The following is a 16,876-nucleotide window of genomic DNA, read 5'->3' as shown; positions in this document are numbered from 1 at the left end:
TCTGTGCATTTTAATTTGTTTTTTGACGCTAAATCTTTGAAATTCGATGGAAATGTTTCTGAATTACAATTTTAACGTTATTTTGACATTTTTCCCCAAGTATTTTAGTTCTTCGAATCTGTAAACTATTTTTTTTAATAGCTGCGAAGCTGTAAGCTGAGTGGAGCTATATCGCGGTGCTCTTGGTTTTTTTTCGTTTCGTCGTCTGACGCTCTTTTTCGTTTTACATTTTTTCACAGCAAAGCTGAAAAAGTCAAATTTTCTGAATGTCCTCTTCTTTTCAATAACGGCGTTGCGCGCGTGACGTCATATCTCATTTACTCTCTAGCAAAGGTTTTAAGATCATTTGCGTGATTAGATTTTGATCATACGTGACTTACCTCACTCAATAAAATGACTTTTGCACTTTAAGTATAATTTTAGTTAGTTTCAGGTCAAAGGAACTTATATGTGCAGTAAAGGTCCCTAATTAAAGGCTTCCGCAGAATGATTTTTAACAAGCATTATTAATTTATCGCTGAATTTTTTACACAGCTTTTTGAGGGGCGTCGATTTTTTTAATAGCCGCACAGCGATAGCTGGGGCTATTATTGGCCTTCTCTTGGTTTTTTTTTTATTTCGTCGTCATGATTTTTGTTACGACCATATGACGTCACAGCCACTTTTTGTTCATTCGTTCATGCAATTTCATCTGAATTGCATGTGTGACGTTATTTTTCGCTCTTAGTGGAGCGAGTTTTTTTGTTCATGCGCGTGATTAAATTTTTGGTCACACTTGACTTACCTCACTCTCAAAAATGACTTCCTCACTTTGAAATTGACTTTTTTTATTTCAATTCAAAGAGATAAGGTCAAATTGGTGTGTGTCACTCTAAATGAAGGTTATTTGAGATCAGCTAATAGAGGCAGCAATAACTTATACAGATTTTTAATCAAAATATAACAGATCAGCCTTCAATGAAAAGACGAATTTTTTTGGTCTGTCTTTACTGTTTTTTTAGACTGCCGGTCTACAAATCTATTGCGGCTATTTTCTGGCAATCTGCCAGCTATGTTTTTCAATTTAGATCTGTATCTGTTTATCCCTATTACACCGCACGCAAGTCTATTCTTTCGCCGCTATTCTGGCAATCTGCAGGCTATTTTGTTTAGATAGAAGGAAAACTGTGTAATGTTTTTGAGCCATAATTGCTAATATAACAAATGTACTTGTTTTTCATTTTCTTTTAATTTGGTTTTTAACTTAAACAATTTACCAAGTAGTCTTGGTTTATTTTATTTTTATTAATCGCTCTTGAACCTAGTTCATATCAATTATTGTAAACGTGTGTGTCTTTTTTATGCAAAATTTTCGCTTGACATTTTTGACTTTTTGAGTGACTTTTACGCCCTTGACTTTTTGCATTTCGCGTGACCTAAAATTCTCTCTCAATCACAATTTCAAGCAGCTGAACTCAATTGGCGGAAATTTAATACTAAAAGTCAAATGAAAAGTGCGCCTAAACTGGTTTCATTTTTCACTTCAAATCTTAATAGTGCTATATTTTAACCTCTAATGTGGTTATTTGACGCCCAATATAGAACTTCTTAGTCCCATTTAGCCCCCCCCCCCCCCCCCCCCCCCCGACTAAAGCAAGCTGCAATTGATTAGAGCTCCCACTAGTCGTTCAAGAGCAATTCTTCCGACGTTTAGTCCGTTATGTTTACAATAAGTACGTTCGCTCCACATTCTAGTAATTGTCATTCTAGCATTCTCCTGAGAGCTATTGTTTTGCTCGCTCCCTTAAAATTATTAAACACTTAATTAATTTTAGCGTTTTTAAGATTTTTATACAAAATAAATTCTTTGCAGTTATTTTTATTTAATATAGTTCTGCAGTAAGAATTTGCTGGAATTTCTTTTGAAAAATTAGACTGATATATGTTTCTGCGATTATCCATGGTGATAGGTTCTGTTGAAAACATATATTTTGCTTATGAGAGTTTTTCTGTTTCATTTGTCTTTTTCATTGTATTTTAAATTTTGCAATAGTTTAAATGCGTTTTGTCTGGTATTGCTCAAACAGAGAAATATAGCTTATCTTAATAATAATTGCCGCGATGCCTAAAAATAAGTTACTGTTTTAGTGTATCCTGAATTTTTGTTTTATTTAATTTTTCTGTTCAGTTTCTAAGAATATTATCCCACTGTCTTTCCCACTGTCTTTTAGGTTCCACAGTTAATTCCGAGTTCTAAGTTTTTAAGACCATTATCATGAGTTATATTAAGAAGGTCATTTTATCGAGGTCAGATTTTGGGAAACTCAGAATTTCGCCCATCCAAGGATTTTCTCAGTAATTTTTTGTCAAATATACAAGTTTTAAATATGTGATATGTTTTGTATGGTATCTGAAGGATGTCTTAACAGTTTTCCTTAGGTTCTGTGAATAATGTTAATGCTCAATTGTTGCTTCTTATCACAGATGTAAGTTTTAACTAAATGGTTTGATCAAATATGGTGAGGTAAAGAACAAATGTTAAAAGACAAAAGATAATGGTTTTGGCCGAAGTTAAGGTTTTGTTTGTGAACTTATGAGGCTTTGAGGTGCTTCCGGAACTCTCTGGCTGTTTTTTAAAGGAAGTAATATATTCTGGTGGCGTTTTTTCACTTAAGCAAAAAATAGTAAATTTGCCCTGTGAACTACTTTTTGCTGAAAGAGAGAGTTTTTTGTTCATAAGCTGCATTGAATGAATGATTTTTTAACTTTGAATAGTTTGATGACTTTAGACATGAAAGAGCATATAGCTAATCGTTTTCAGCCGACTGTATAATTTTAATGCTTTTAGTTTGGATTTTCTTGTCGAAATAGGTTTTGATCTTACCTGCAGTAATATCTAGCCCGTTAAACATCATGAAAAAGTGTTTTGGATGGCCCAATAGGGCGCTTCAAGAGCAAATTCGGCTAATATTTCTCATTTTGTTGTCAATTTTCGCCCTTTCAAGTTAAATTTTATTTTTTTCTGCTTTGAGCACACTTCCATGTATACGCACTTTGATCAACTTTTTGACTCCCGTTTTTCGTTTCTTTCTTTTTGACGAGAGGTGATTTTTAAACCGGAAAATTACAAAATCGATTTTGGCAATTTTCTTATTTTTGTTTTTTTCTTTACATGTGTTTTGTCCTAATAATCATTTTGTGCAGCTATTTTAGCAGTTCTCTAAGAAAATTAGACCTGTTCTTCCTAATCTCATTTTTGGGAATCTGAGTTTTGAGATAGGCTATGTAAAAAATATTTATCCTGGTTATTTTATTCAATTTCAGTTTTTGTCCATGTTAAACTTTTCGTCTTTTTTCAAGGAGAAAATGTGCTTAGTAATAGTGATTTGATGTTTCAAGATTATTCTTCATAAAATCTTTACAGAGCGTCTTGTTTCTCGAAGGCTTAGTTCTGTTTGTCATTTTTGTTGATATTTTTGCTATGAAATTGTTGTTTAATATCTGTTTTCTGATGTCCATGCAATTTTTCATTACAAATGAGTTTTGCGGTTTCAGGAATCTCAGTTATCGGTGGTGACACATGGACCGCTTCTTGGTAGAAAATATTTGGCTTTGCCTTCAAAAAAATTTTCCTCGGGGTTCTCAAATTCTGCTCCATCGGTTCTTCTTGGTTCAATTATTTTTTGTAAATATAATTGGAGTTTAATTATTATCACTTTTTCTATGGCATGCGTAGTAATTTGACAGGCTGTTCGATATAGTCCTACGAGAAGTTAATGGTCTAATTAAAACAAAATTTAGAAAATCAATAAAATTACAGTCAATCCAATGAACACGGTAAATTTCTTGTAGTTTTTGCGCTTTTGGAGTTCAGCAAAAGTTTGATCTGAGAAGGCTCCATCCCAACCGGGCATTTTTGCGAGAGTTTTGTGAAGGTTGAGTTTAAAACCGAGAAGAAACGAAAATCAGTTGTTTCAAAATAAAAAGCTGAAAACTAACTTTTAATCTAATTAAGAAAAGGTTTTAATTTTTTTTGAGTGCGCAATAAATTGATGCTGTTGTCGTATGTGTGCTCCCTATCAAAACATTTTTTTTATTACTAGAGTTCTTATCCGGAGGCCAAATTTGTCATACGTATTCACCTCAAAGTGACATATTGTTATACGGAATATCCTCAAGGCGTTTTTTGTAAGGGTAACCCTAACTGGAGGGTATTAGTAGATTGTTTTATCTCAATTATGGCTTCCTCAATTTGCGCTATTTTGAGATCGAAGCTTGATATTACTGAGTTACTGGGCAACCGTATAACAGATTAGGGAGCAAAATTTACGTTGCGGAAAAGGTGCAGTCATTCGCCTGACAAATTCAAAACTTGCTATCGGCGAAATCATATTTCTGTCTCACTTTTGGATAGTATAGCATAGTAATGTTGTAGTTTTTTATAGCTACGAAGCTGTAAGCTGAGCGGAGCTATATTGTGGTGCTCTTGATTTTTACAATTCCAAGAATTTGTATGAGGGCGCTGTCTTTTTTTTAAGATCTGTTCACGCATTTTCATGATTTTTGAAGTCAAATTGGAGTAGTGATTTTGGTTACGCCGAAACAGGAAGTGGAGCGAAAAAGCGAGTGGTTTTGCGGCGTGAAATTTTTGCACTATATTTTTAAAGTAGAGTGAGAAAACTGTGTGAACAAAAATTAGTTTTCTCGCTGGTTGTTTTTTTGTTCACATGCGGCAACTTCACTTTTGGTTTTTACTGTTTTTTTTTTCGATTTTTGGATCGGATTTTTTTCTAATTGGTTTTCCCAATCCATTCATAGTTCATTCCAGGTCTAGTTTTTGTTTAGTCAATGAAAATTTTGGAAATGTACGTAAGGTATGTTTTTTTTATTTCGTCGTCGCGATTTTTGTTACGACCATATGACGTGGTGTTTTGTACACATGCGGCAATTTACTTTGATTTTTACTGTTTTTTCATTTTTTGGATGGGAATTTTTTCTAAACGATGTTCCCAATCCATTCATAGTTCTTTCTAGGCGTAGTTTTTTGTGAACCAATATTCCATTTCTCGCTAATGGTTTTTTATTCACATGCGGCATTTCTACATTGATTTTCTGTTTTTTTTTTAAATTTTTTTATCTGATTTTTTAGAAATGGTTTTCCCAATTCACTCAGTGTTTAGTCAATGAAAATTCTTTGAATTTTACGTCAGGACTTGTCCGGCTATGTTTTTTTGTTTTGTCGTCTGACGCTCTTTTTCGTTTTAAGTTTGTTCACGCAGAAAAGCTGAAAAAGTCAAATTTTCTGAATTACTTCTTCCCCTCACTAACGGCTTTTACGTGCGTGACGTCATCTCTCTCTCTCTCTCTCTCTCTCTCTCTCTCTCTCTCTCTCTCTAGCAAAAGTTTTTCCGTGTTTAGATTTTTTTTATGTTTTGAAATGATTTTATTTTGATATGAAATGATTTTATATTATTATTTTTTGCGTGATTACATTAGCCTTAAGGAAAGGGCTCCTGCCCGCTGAATTTATCGCTGAATGTTTTTTATATAGCTTTTTGAGCGGCGTCGATACTTTTTTCAACTTATATCTGTATCTGTTTATATCTCTTATATGGCACGCAAGTCTTCTTTCGCAGCTATTCCGGCAATCTGCCGGCTATGTTCTTCGATTTTTGCTTCGACGATTTCATGGTTCAGCAATAAATTTTTATACAACTTTTTTTGTCATATTTAAACGGAAATAATTTCTTGAAATTTCTTTCCCTTTGGTTAATTGGAATAAGTGAATCAATTGAATTGACTAATTAATTGAATGGGTCTAAAACAATACGAGAACTACCTGTGATACCGTATTGATGAGTTTCGGGCTTCGGTTCGACTGGGCTCCGCCTCATCAGAACTCTGACTGGTACACTTATCGATTCGTACATGCAAAAGTAGTTTTCTAACTATTACTTAATTTTGTGGGCCATTCGATTAAAAAAACTGTGTCATCCTGTTGAGATGGCCCTTATAATTGAAAATGGAATTATTTTGTGTAGCGATAGTTCTCTTCGAGAGAGATCGAGCCACAACCCAGAGCAAGATAGTTGTGGTGAAGGCGCCTTTTGGGATGAGTCACCTAATGCACCAATACTCAATGGCACCCACATCAATGGCTTCAATGGGAGAGGGGGAAGTTGAGGAATCTGACGAAGAGGAAAGCTTGACAGCCAACGAGTTCCTCACCAGAAGTATGAGTGACCACAGCAACTGTGCGGCTGGAGCTGGAACTAGTGCTGATTCTAATAAAAATGGAGTAATTGGTAAGAACAAGTAAATTGATTCTGCCGCAACTAATTTGATTGATTATGAGCTAATTAGAAGGAGGTGTTTGGTGCAAAATCTGCCATGTTATAATAGATTTAAAAATAATCCTTGAAATTTAATACTTGAAACCTAGTTCGTGCGGTTCAGAAAAAAACTAAAATAAGGTAAAAGTGGGTATGCTGTGTGCAGGAGTATCATATCAGAAGTTTGGTATCCTTGTTTAGAAAGTTTGGCATTTGTTTTGTTTGAGGTCTTCGAGAGTATTTCTTCTCGACGGAGTTCAAGAAGTCCCAAAGTACAATAAGAGTGTTCGACCATCTGTTAGTAGTGACATTCAGACACGAGGAGAAGACTCAGACAGAGTTGCAAGTGCACCACATTTTAGACTATGGACACAAAGTGAAAGAGTGGAAACGATGGACTGTCCCTGAACAGGTACGAGAATGGCAAAATTGTTCAAAGTTGTTTGTAGTTTTTTCTGTAGTTAATTCTTTTTAATAGCCGCCCTCATCTTCTCAGCCGGCTATTATAGCGCTCCTATTTTTATTACAATTCAAAGAAATTGAATTGTATTGGGGCGCTGTATTTTTTACGACTCGAAGAGAAGTATTGGAGAAGTCCTTTTTTTAAATCAATTTTATTGGAGTGAATTTTGAAGCAGGAAATGAAACGCGTGAAAAATTTTAGAGTGATTTGGTTGCTGAACAAAAATGAAGAGGGGAGCGAAAAGAGAGTGGTTTTTTGTTCATTCCGCTGTTTTTGAGAGAGCGATAAATTGATGTGTGAAAAAATTTTCTCTAAGCGAGCGAAATTTTTTATTCACATGCGGCTTTTTAAAACCGTTTTGTTTTTTTTTTGGTTTAGAGGTCTGATTATGATATTGTGTGATGCTTAGGGTTGTTGTAATAGTGGTTCGCAGGTTTTTGGTCATTAATAAGATTTTTATACCATTTTGCTGGTTTTTCAGCTATTTTGCTGAATTTTAGGCGAATTTTAGCAATTTTTTGCGTTTTGTTTTGTTATAATGCTTTGTAATGGCTTTGAATAGACGCATGTAAGTAACTGAGTTTTTAGATACCAAGTGATTACATTCTCTTAGGCTGGAAACGATTTTTTTGTTTAGAAAAATGACAATAAACTGAAAAATTTTGAATTATTTTATAGCTGCGAAGCTGTAAGCTGAGCGTAGCTATATTGCGGTGCTCTTTGTTTTTTTTTGTTTCGTCGTCTGACGCTTCATTTTCGTTTTACATTTGTTCTAGAACATTCTGTCTCGTCACTGCTTAAATGGCTTTTTCGCGCTTGATTTCACGCTTTTTGCGTGACCTAAATTGCGGTTATTCAGAAACAGAATCTGTTCCTAAAACAAAGTTGATTGTAAGAAAACTGATTGTATGGTCCCACAGCCGAGTGGTTAAGGCGACTGGCTGTTAATCCGGAGATCGCCGGTTCGAGACGCGACAGGGAAAATTTTTTTGCACCCAAAAACAACCTCCTTTGAAATAAACTTGTAAGTTTTATAGGCGGCGGCGATAACTATTATCAACTCACTTCTGTATCTTTTTCCATCTGTATTTTACAGCACGCAAGTCTATTTCGCAGCTATTCCGGCAATCTGCCGGCTATGTTTCTTAATTTTTTGCTGTTTTTCGTTTTTTTTCTAAACTTAGAAAAGTTTTTCAGCCTATTCGATTTTCCTATTGTTTTCGAAGTCTTCCAGTACTAATTCGCTCCAATTAACGTTTTTTGGGTCTATGTGCTCCTGTGAAATTTAAAAAAAGCTCAATTTTTTCTATAATTTTTTTTTCAATTTTTTTTAAATGCCCTTTGTGTTCTTCAATTTTTTATAGCATTTGGGGATGCCTATAGTCCAAATTAGTTGTCCTTGATGCGTGTTGATGATTTTGATTTCAGTTTTGAATCATTTTGTTAAAGATAATTGAGTAACTTTTATGAAGAGTTCCGCAAATTTTCGTGTTTTTTTGGAATTTTTGCTGAGTTCTTCTGATTGTCTGCTTTTTGCTAGTTTTTAGTGGTCTAGCTTTTGATAGGAGCTTTTCTAGAGAATTTGTTGAAATATATTTAGTGCACTTTTCAATGACAAATATCACTAACTTTTCTTAAACACTAACTTTTTTTTATATTTTTTTCGTTCTTCGTTTTTACTCATATAAATGAACAATGATTTGGATTGGTGGACACTTGACCAGATGTAGTATTAAAAGTTTTTTGAAATAATGATTTGATTTCAGCATAATGGTATTTGATTCATTATTTGTGGCCAATTTTTTTTGTTTTTTTTTACAGAAAATATTTTTGTTTTTCATTTCCTTTCTTTTACCTTCGTTTATTCTACTTGAAATTTGTGTTTGGTTTTTGTCTCAAATAGCAGTGATTCAACAAAATTAAACTAAACCTATTTCACGGGTTTTCGCCAAAAGTTGTTTTTAAACTTGCAACTCAATGTAAAATTTTTATCACGTGCTTTATCGTCTTTTCTGGTCAGTTATTTTTCCTTGTTCTTTTTCTTTTTTTTGTTTTAAAGTGACAAGTGTTATTCAGTAGAATAAGCTTTATGTTAGTTATTGTGGTCAATCAGTAGAATAAGTTTTATGTTTGTTAGGGGCGTTCGTTTTTTCCTTCGAGTCGTTTCGGAATTCTTCCGGCTATGTTTTTTTAAGATCTGTTCACACATTTTCATGATTTTTGAAGTCAAATTGGAGTGGTGATTTTGGTCACGCCGAAACAGGAAGTGGAGCGAGAAAGCGAGTGGGTTTGCAATTATTGTAAACGTGTGCCTTTTTTAATGCAAAAAATTTTGAGTGACGTCTTTGTTCTAGAACATTCTATGACTTGTTTATTGTCTTTTTCACACTTTAGTTCTTCAATTTTTAGTGATCTAAGTAGCTCTCGTTGCTAAAAGTGATTGTGAGCGAATGGAAATCACAGCCATTGTAGCTTAGTGGTAAAGATTAAAAGTTAAAAGTGTTTCGGAAATTCGTTTGATAAAATTTGATTCTTTGTTGTCTTTTTGTTTTGTCTAGCGTCTACCGGTTATCTTTGAATTAAACTGCTCGGGGGTCTGACTATTTAGTTTTTCTGGATGGCTTGCTTGTTTGTCTTGTTGGCTCGCTTATATGGCAAAATTTTCTCAATTTAGCTAAATATTTTCACACCTCAATTGAGTTAAATATTTTCTCACGTCGTTTGAGCAAACGCAAAGTTGCATTTCGTAACAAAGGGCTTTGTTTACTTCAACATTTGTTTTCAAACTTCTTCATTTTTTTCAAAAGTGGTCCTTGTCTGCTACTTTTCTGAAACCTTTTTGTCGCTTAGTCCTAGTAAAAGCAGATGTTATTGGCTTCCTAATGGGACAAGCGTGAAAATCTTTAAAGACTTCAGCTCATGGCGTGCGATAGTTTTTATAGCTACGAAGCTGTAAGCTGAGCGGATCTATATTGTGGTGCTCTTGGTTTTTTACAATTCAAAGAATTCGAATTGTATTGGTTCGCTGTCTTTTTTTAAAGATCTGTTCACATATTTTCATGATTTTTGAAGTCAAAAGGGAGTAGTGATTTTGGTCACGCCGAAACAGGAAGTGGAGCGAAAAAGCGAGTGGTTGGATGGCGGTTAAATAGATTTTCACTTCAAGTCGTTTCCGGAATTCTTCCGGCTATGTTTTTTTTGAGATCTGTTCACACATTTTCATGATTTTTGACGTCAAATTGGAGTAGTGATTTTGGTCACGCCGAAACAGGAAATGGAGCGAAAAAGCGAGTGGTTTTGCGGCGTGAATTTTTTCGCTCTAATTTTAAAGTAGATTGAGAAAATGGTGTTTGAACAGAAATTCGGTTTCTCGGTATGGTTTTTTGTTCACATGCGGCAATTTCACTCTGATTTTTACTGTTTTTTTTCAATTTTTTGGATCGGATTTTTTTCTTAATGGTTTTCCCAACCCATTCACAGCTCATTCTAGGCCTAGTTTTTTTGTTTGAATTGAATTTTCATTTCTCGCTAGTGGTTTTTTTTGTGCGCATGCGGCATTTTGACATTGATTTTCTGTTTTTTTCTTACTTTTTGATCTGATTTTTTTAAGAAATGGTTTTCTCAATTCACTCATAGTCCATTCTTGGTCTAGTTTTTCTGTTCAGTCAATGAAAATTCTTTGAATTGTACGTCAGGACTTGTCCTGCTATGTTTTTTATTTCGTCGTCATGATTTTTGTTACGAGCATATGACGTCACAGCCACTTTTTGTTCATTCGTTCATGCAATTTCAACTGAATTGCATGCGTGACGTCATTTTTCGCTCTTAGTGGAGCGAGTTTTTTTGTTCATTCGCGTGATTAAATTTTTGGTCACACTTGACTTACCTCACTCTCAAAAATGACTTCCTCACTTAGAAATTGACTTTTATTTGCTTTAATTCAAAGAGATAAGGTCAATTGGGTGTGTGTCACTCTAAATGAAGGTTATTTGAGATCAGCTAATAGAGGCAGCAATATTTTATACAGATTTTTAATCAAAATATAACAGATCAGCCTTCAATGAAAAGACAAATTTTTTGGTCTGTCTTTTTTACTGTTTTTTTTTAGACTGCCGATCTACGAATCTATTGCGGCTATTTTCTGGCAATCTGCCAGCTATGTTTCTATATCGTTTTCTGTGATTAAATAATAAAAAACCATTAGAAAACTTGGGTAAAGTTGTCTAATCTTTTGAATTCTTGATTTAATCCAGCATTGCACTTCACACAACCGTGTGTGTTATTAAGGATAAAGTGGATATTGGAAGTATTCTCTAACGATCCTTGTCGTGGATTCTTAGCAGTGCGTTGTAATAGTTTGGGTTATTTTGATGATGTCTATCCAAGTCTTAATGTCGATTGCAATATTGAATGGAGTTGTTGAACTGGCAGTTGATTTGTCTGTTTGTCTACATTCGATGGCAACTATGCAACATGATTGATTCAAGTGTTGGTGTCGCAAGATTTCACTCAGTTGGATATTGATGGGTAATATTGTGGTTGCAGAGAAAGAGAGAAACAGGCAGGCTCAGCTCAGTGGTTACTTCGTACTAATAACTTGTTTCTATTCTAGCTGTTCAGCTCACTTTGGAGGACAATAGGTTCAATTCCATCTGAAACCAACTGTTAACTACATGCGCCATCCTGCTTTTATGGTCTACTTTTTTAAAATAAAGTTTATCTGAGTATTTCAAAAATGAGAGCTGTGTTCTGCTTCTTTTGAGGGTGGTTGCTGTCTTAATTTTAGAATATCTTTAGTAATACGATTTATTGGTTTTGTTTTCTAAAAGTTTAAGTAAAATATGTGATTTTAAATGGTTTTTTTAAATAAAACATTCAAAGAAAGTGTTATTTCTTTAGTTATTTCTATAATGAAATATTTTTTTTATGGCATACTCTTGACATTTTTTTAAATTAAACTGGTGCTGTTATAGCTAACCAAAGTTGTATTTGCTGAAAAACGGTCTCAATTTTTGAGTTTTCTGGAAACAAGATAATGAAAACTTTTATTTCATGCGAGCCAACATAACACTTTAGACTTTCTTCTGAAGCATGAGAGTCGCTAATGAGTGTAAGACAAGTCCTGAAAAACAATCCAATGAATTGAATGAGAAACTTAGAACTACTGCATCTGACCAGCAATCAATTCAGCAATGGCAGCCAAAGAGCCAAACAGTCCCAAACTTGGAGGGTACTAATAACTTGTTAATTGCTCTCAAACGAAGTTTGTAGCAATTATGTTAGTCCTGTCGGTCTTTTTTATGCGATTTTTCGCTTGACCGATTTTTCGTCTGACGCTTTTGACTTTTCGTCCGCAAAAACGGGATAAACAGGCAGCGCCCAGCGGGCATTAAGTGCTCTTAGAGCTTTTCAGCTCTGTTTCAGCTCAAACTGTTTTGGAGACTTATAATTATGGTGTGATGAGGGGTTCTAGAGGTTGAAGACACCCCCCCCCCCAAACTGTTGACACCCCACCTCACTATTGCCCCCTACCCCCCACTGCGCTGTTGCCCCCCATCCTACTGTTACCACCCCCATCAGCACCCACCATGGCTACTGACGAACAACCGCTCGCTAAAAACACGCAAACTTATACAAATTTTCACAATTTTTTTCAAGCTTTTTGAAAATTGTTTTCATTTTTGTAAAACTTTTCTCAAATTTTTGAGTTTTATCAACCCTAGATGTCAAGGAACCCACTCTCTGATTTGATAAAAGGGTTACTGCACAGTTTCTAGTGGTAATAGAATGGTTTCAACATTTCAACTTCGCGAATTTTTGCAATTTCTTGAAAAAACTTGCAAATTTTTTCAAGGTTTTTGAAAATTTTTGTCGGTTTTTAGGTTTATTGAGCCTCAAGATCCAAGGAGCCTCCTCTATGATTTGATGATAGGCTACTGTATAGTTTCTAGACGTAATGGAATTTTTTCGAGATTTTAACACCACGAATTTTAGCATTTTTTGAAAAAAAAGCATTTTTTAAATGTTTTTAACATTTTTTGTCAATATTCAAGATTTTTCAGCCTCAGGGTTCGGAAAATTTACTTAAGAGTTTGATAATATGCAGTTGCATAAATTTTAGTGGTAATGGAATGGTGTTCAACTTTTTAATATAACAATTTTTATCAATTTGTTTTTATAAAACTTGCAATTTTTTCAAGTTTTTGACAATTTTTGTCATTTTATAGGTTTATCTAGCCTCAAGAGCCAAGGAACCTCCTTTAGTGTTTGATAGCAAGTGATTGTATAGTTTCTAGATGCAGTGGAGTGTTATAAAGTTTTTAACATTTAAGTAGTCTTAGCATTTTTTGAAAAATTTTTGGCAAACTTCCATGTTTTTTAAATTGTTTGTCATTTTTTTAACGTTTCTCCAGCCTCAAGAGCCAAGAAGCCTCCTTCGAGGTTTAATACTAAACTGCTGCTTAGTTTCTAGAGTTAATGGAATGGTTATTATTATTTTAGTGACTCGAGTTTTAGAAATTTTTTGATAAGTTTTGAAAAATTTTTGAAAAATTATTATCATGTTCCAAGTGTATGCATCTTTATGAGCCAGTGAGACTGTTTCAGGCTTGAAATAGGCATACTAGATGGTTTCTTGGGACAATGGAATGGTGTTATGAAAAATTAATATCACGAATTTTAGCAAGATTTTTTTTAAAATTTGCAATTGTTTTTAAAATTTTTGAATATTTTGTCCTTTTCTGAGTTTAACGATCATTACTGGCCAACGAAGCTTTTTAAGTCTTGCAGATAGGGCACATGAGAGAGCTCCTCAGACAAAAAATTCTTTCAAACATTTTCTTTACTGCAAAATTCGGAAACTTTTCTTTGGAATTTTGCACTTTCAGTTTTTTTCTATAAGATTTAATTACTAAACAAGTTTAGAAAACTTGAAGTTTTAGAGTCGAATCTCATCATGAAAAAAATTCCTAGCTTTCTTTCGCTCACTCTATGTTGGTTGGGTTTTCTTTCTTTCTCCTTTTCGCTCACGTTTAATCTCTCTCTCCCCTTAATTGTTTTGTTGATGCCGCCTTTCAGCGGCTGTTATGTGGCGTGATGTCATCGTCTATTAACCTAATCTCAGGCCTCTTCAATCAAGCTAAAGCTAACCCCGCTAGACAGTGGCTAGGTATTGACAAAGCGAACCGCTCGCCGGTCGTTTGAAAGCAATTCGCCCGACATTAGTTGGTTATGTTTTCTATTCTAGCTGTTCAGCTCACTTTGGAGGACAATAGGTTCAATTCCATCTGAAACCAACTGTTAACTACATGCGCCATCCTGCTTTTATGGTCTAATTTTCTAAAATAAAGTTCATCTGAGTATTTCAAAAATGAGAGCTGTGTTCTGCTTCTTTTGAGGGTGGTTGCTGTCTTAATTTTAGAATATCTTTAGTAATTACGATTTATTGGTTTTGTTTTCTAAAAGTTTAAGTAAAGTATGTGATTTTAAATGGTTTTTTTAAATAAAACATTCAAAGAAAGTGTTATTTCTTTAATTATTTCTATATTGAAATATTTTTTTTATGGCATACTCTTGACATTTTTTAAAATTAAACTGGTGCTGTTATAGCTAACCAAAGTTGTATTTGCTGAAAAACGGTCTCAATTTTTGAGTTTTCTGGAAACAAGATAATGAAAACTTTTATTTCATGCGAGCCAACATAACACTTTAGACTTTCTTCCGAAGCATGAGAGTCGCTAATGAGTGTAAGACAAGTCCTGAAAAACAATCCAATGAATTGAATGAGAAACTTAGAACTACTGCATCTGACCAGCAATCAATTGAGCAATGGCAGCCAAAAGGCAAAAAGTCCCAAACTTGGAGGGTACTAAAATAATCATACAAACTAAACAAAGATTTAATCATTATCTGACTATTGAAAACGGCTATTATTTAGGCGCTCTCCTTTTTTAATTGGCTTTACCTTTTGATCACGTTTTTCGTTTTCCATAAGTCACGATTTTCACGCTTGACTTCTGACTTACTTTACTCACTGTTTCAACTGAATGGATTTTAAATTCTTTCGCGTATTGAATTACGCAATGTGGTAATTACTGTCAATATCAAAAGAGAAAAAATCAAAAGAAACGGGATAAACCGTTAAAGCCCGGTCATTAAGTCATTGAGAATTAGTTTATCAAAGTTCATTAGTGTTTGCTAGCTGACATTGATATTTAGAAAGCTGAATGGGAGTTTAGAAGCTGAATTTAGTATAGTTTTAGAATCTAACTGAATCTGTACGCCAAATTAGAACATTTTTTGACACTGAAAAAAAAGACAGAAAGAAAATTCAGTCAATTTGTCTCTTCTTTTTTCTTTTTCTGTTTCAATCACGATGTGCATCAAGCGCATCAACGGCGGTTATTTTTCGGCAATCTGCCGGCTACGTTTCAACCTGAATTTTGGTGTTTGTAATAATATTATTAGGCCTGCTGGTCTTTTATACATTTTTTTACTATCAAATTTTCGTCTGACTAATTGACTTGCGTCCGCAATACGGAAAACAGTTACTAGTCTCTAAGTATGCGATTCTTCGAAACTGTTTAAGAGACATAAATTCATCGTGTGAATTGCGGTTCTCAGATTTTGACTTCCTACCTCCACTTAACCCCCCTCCTCGTCCAGCTCATGCCCCCTTTCTTTCTTTGAAGACGTGGGGTTGGAATACTGCTTTGGTCTCATTTCTGGCTGTGCTCTGTGTTAGGTTTGGCGCGTGGAGTTCAAAGACGAGCACGTGTTTGCATTGGCCTGCAGGACTAAAGTGCTCTTCTTCAATGTGTTGCATGGCTCATACCAGACTATATACTCCACTACGTCACACATTCCCAAGACTAGACTCTTCATCGGAATGCACCATGTCATGTTCGCATCAGGTGTTAAGTCACTTTAAACAATCTTACACTGATTTTCAGAGTGAAGTGTCATTTTTTGAACTGGTTCTTCTCCCTTTCCCGGTAGATCACTTGTGTTACACTTTAGATATCAACAATAAGGCATCGGCTGTGAGCCTTCAATTATTAAATCACCCTCATTCCCTAAATTCCCATGCAACCGAGTTAAAATTTAAATTCGAGTTGAAGCAGTTCATAATACAGTTAATAACAAAGCTTGATTGCATCTAAGTAAATAACGCTCTTTTGTAAGTTTTAAAATTAAGATGTCAGATCTCAGAACTTGCCCAATGCGCAATTCCAGCAAGGTTACGTCATTCTGATAAATTCACTTCAAAATTCTGCCTTATATCTCGAATGGCTCTGGGGTTCTCGACTAATGACAGGTGTTCTAAGTGACTCAATCAGAGTCAGGTAGCCTATGCTTATTGCCCTCAGCACTCATATGGCAGAATTGAGTTGAGTCATTTCAGCAACTTTTCTACGAATTGTAAGGTGTATAGGATATGAGTAGATATGTCATACCAATCGTGTGTGTATGTAGATTACGGAAGTAAACCAGCAGTGATATTGCCAATTCTGAACTCGGACAGTGTCCACGTAGCTGGAAATTTGCAGCAACAAAGCAATCACCCTCTCTCTTCCTCTTCGTCCATGCCATGTGGATCTAGTAATTCGACCTCTAACTCAACATCATCATCAATATCATCCTTCTCAAGTGCAAACACTTCAACCCACAATACAGCAGCAGCAGCAGTTAGTTATAATACCAGCAGTCAAAACAGCAGTAACAGTAACAGTAGTAATGGCAGTAAGAATGCGAGTAATGGTGGAAATGCCTCGAGTGTTCGTACTCTCTCCTCAAATTCCTTCTCTGCCAAACTCAACATTCAGTGCAATAGTCTCATATCATCTCCCCTCCAAAACCCTCGGAGCCCACTCCAATCCAGTTCAACTGGAGGGGGATACACTGGACAGTATGGGATAGGCTGTTCTTCGCCCCCGGCACCGACAGGGAGCTGCGAGGCTGTGATGATTGACAGTATCAAATGGAGAGATCTCAGCTTCAAGTCAGCATCCATCGGATCAACTGTCCTAGTTGACAGGTATAACATGCTCATAGGTTATATTGACTGAAATAATTCGGAATTTGAAGCTGAAGGGTTCTATAG

General features: G+C 35.0%; 2 protein-coding genes across 2 annotated transcripts in view; both read left to right on the top strand.

Annotated features, from left to right (window-relative positions):
* The window catches only part of LOC142344940 (sodium channel and clathrin linker 1-like), a 364,638-nt gene that overhangs the window by 51,211 nt on the left and 296,551 nt on the right, over window positions 1-16,876 (top strand). The gene's annotated exons all lie outside the window — the stretch shown is intronic.
* Window positions 1-16,876, top strand: part of LOC142344939 (uncharacterized) — a 28,784-nt gene that overhangs the window by 9,529 nt on the left and 2,379 nt on the right. Inside the window, exons 5-8 of the mRNA XM_075397024.1 lie at window positions 6,021-6,284; window positions 6,539-6,723; window positions 15,518-15,686; window positions 16,249-16,810. Of these exons, the coding sequence (XP_075253139.1) occupies window positions 6,021-6,284; window positions 6,539-6,723; window positions 15,518-15,686; window positions 16,249-16,810 (1,180 nt within the window). The remainder of the gene's footprint in view (window positions 1-6,020; window positions 6,285-6,538; window positions 6,724-15,517; window positions 15,687-16,248; window positions 16,811-16,876) is intronic.

Source organism: Convolutriloba macropyga, chromosome 8, assembly GCF_964194025.1.
Source record: "Convolutriloba macropyga chromosome 8, txConMacr16.3, whole genome shotgun sequence".
Classification (NCBI taxonomy): domain Eukaryota; kingdom Metazoa; phylum Xenacoelomorpha; order Acoela; family Convolutidae; genus Convolutriloba; species Convolutriloba macropyga.
The sequence above is the reverse complement of the archived record's forward strand: the minus strand, read 5'-3'. Positions and strand labels throughout refer to the sequence as shown.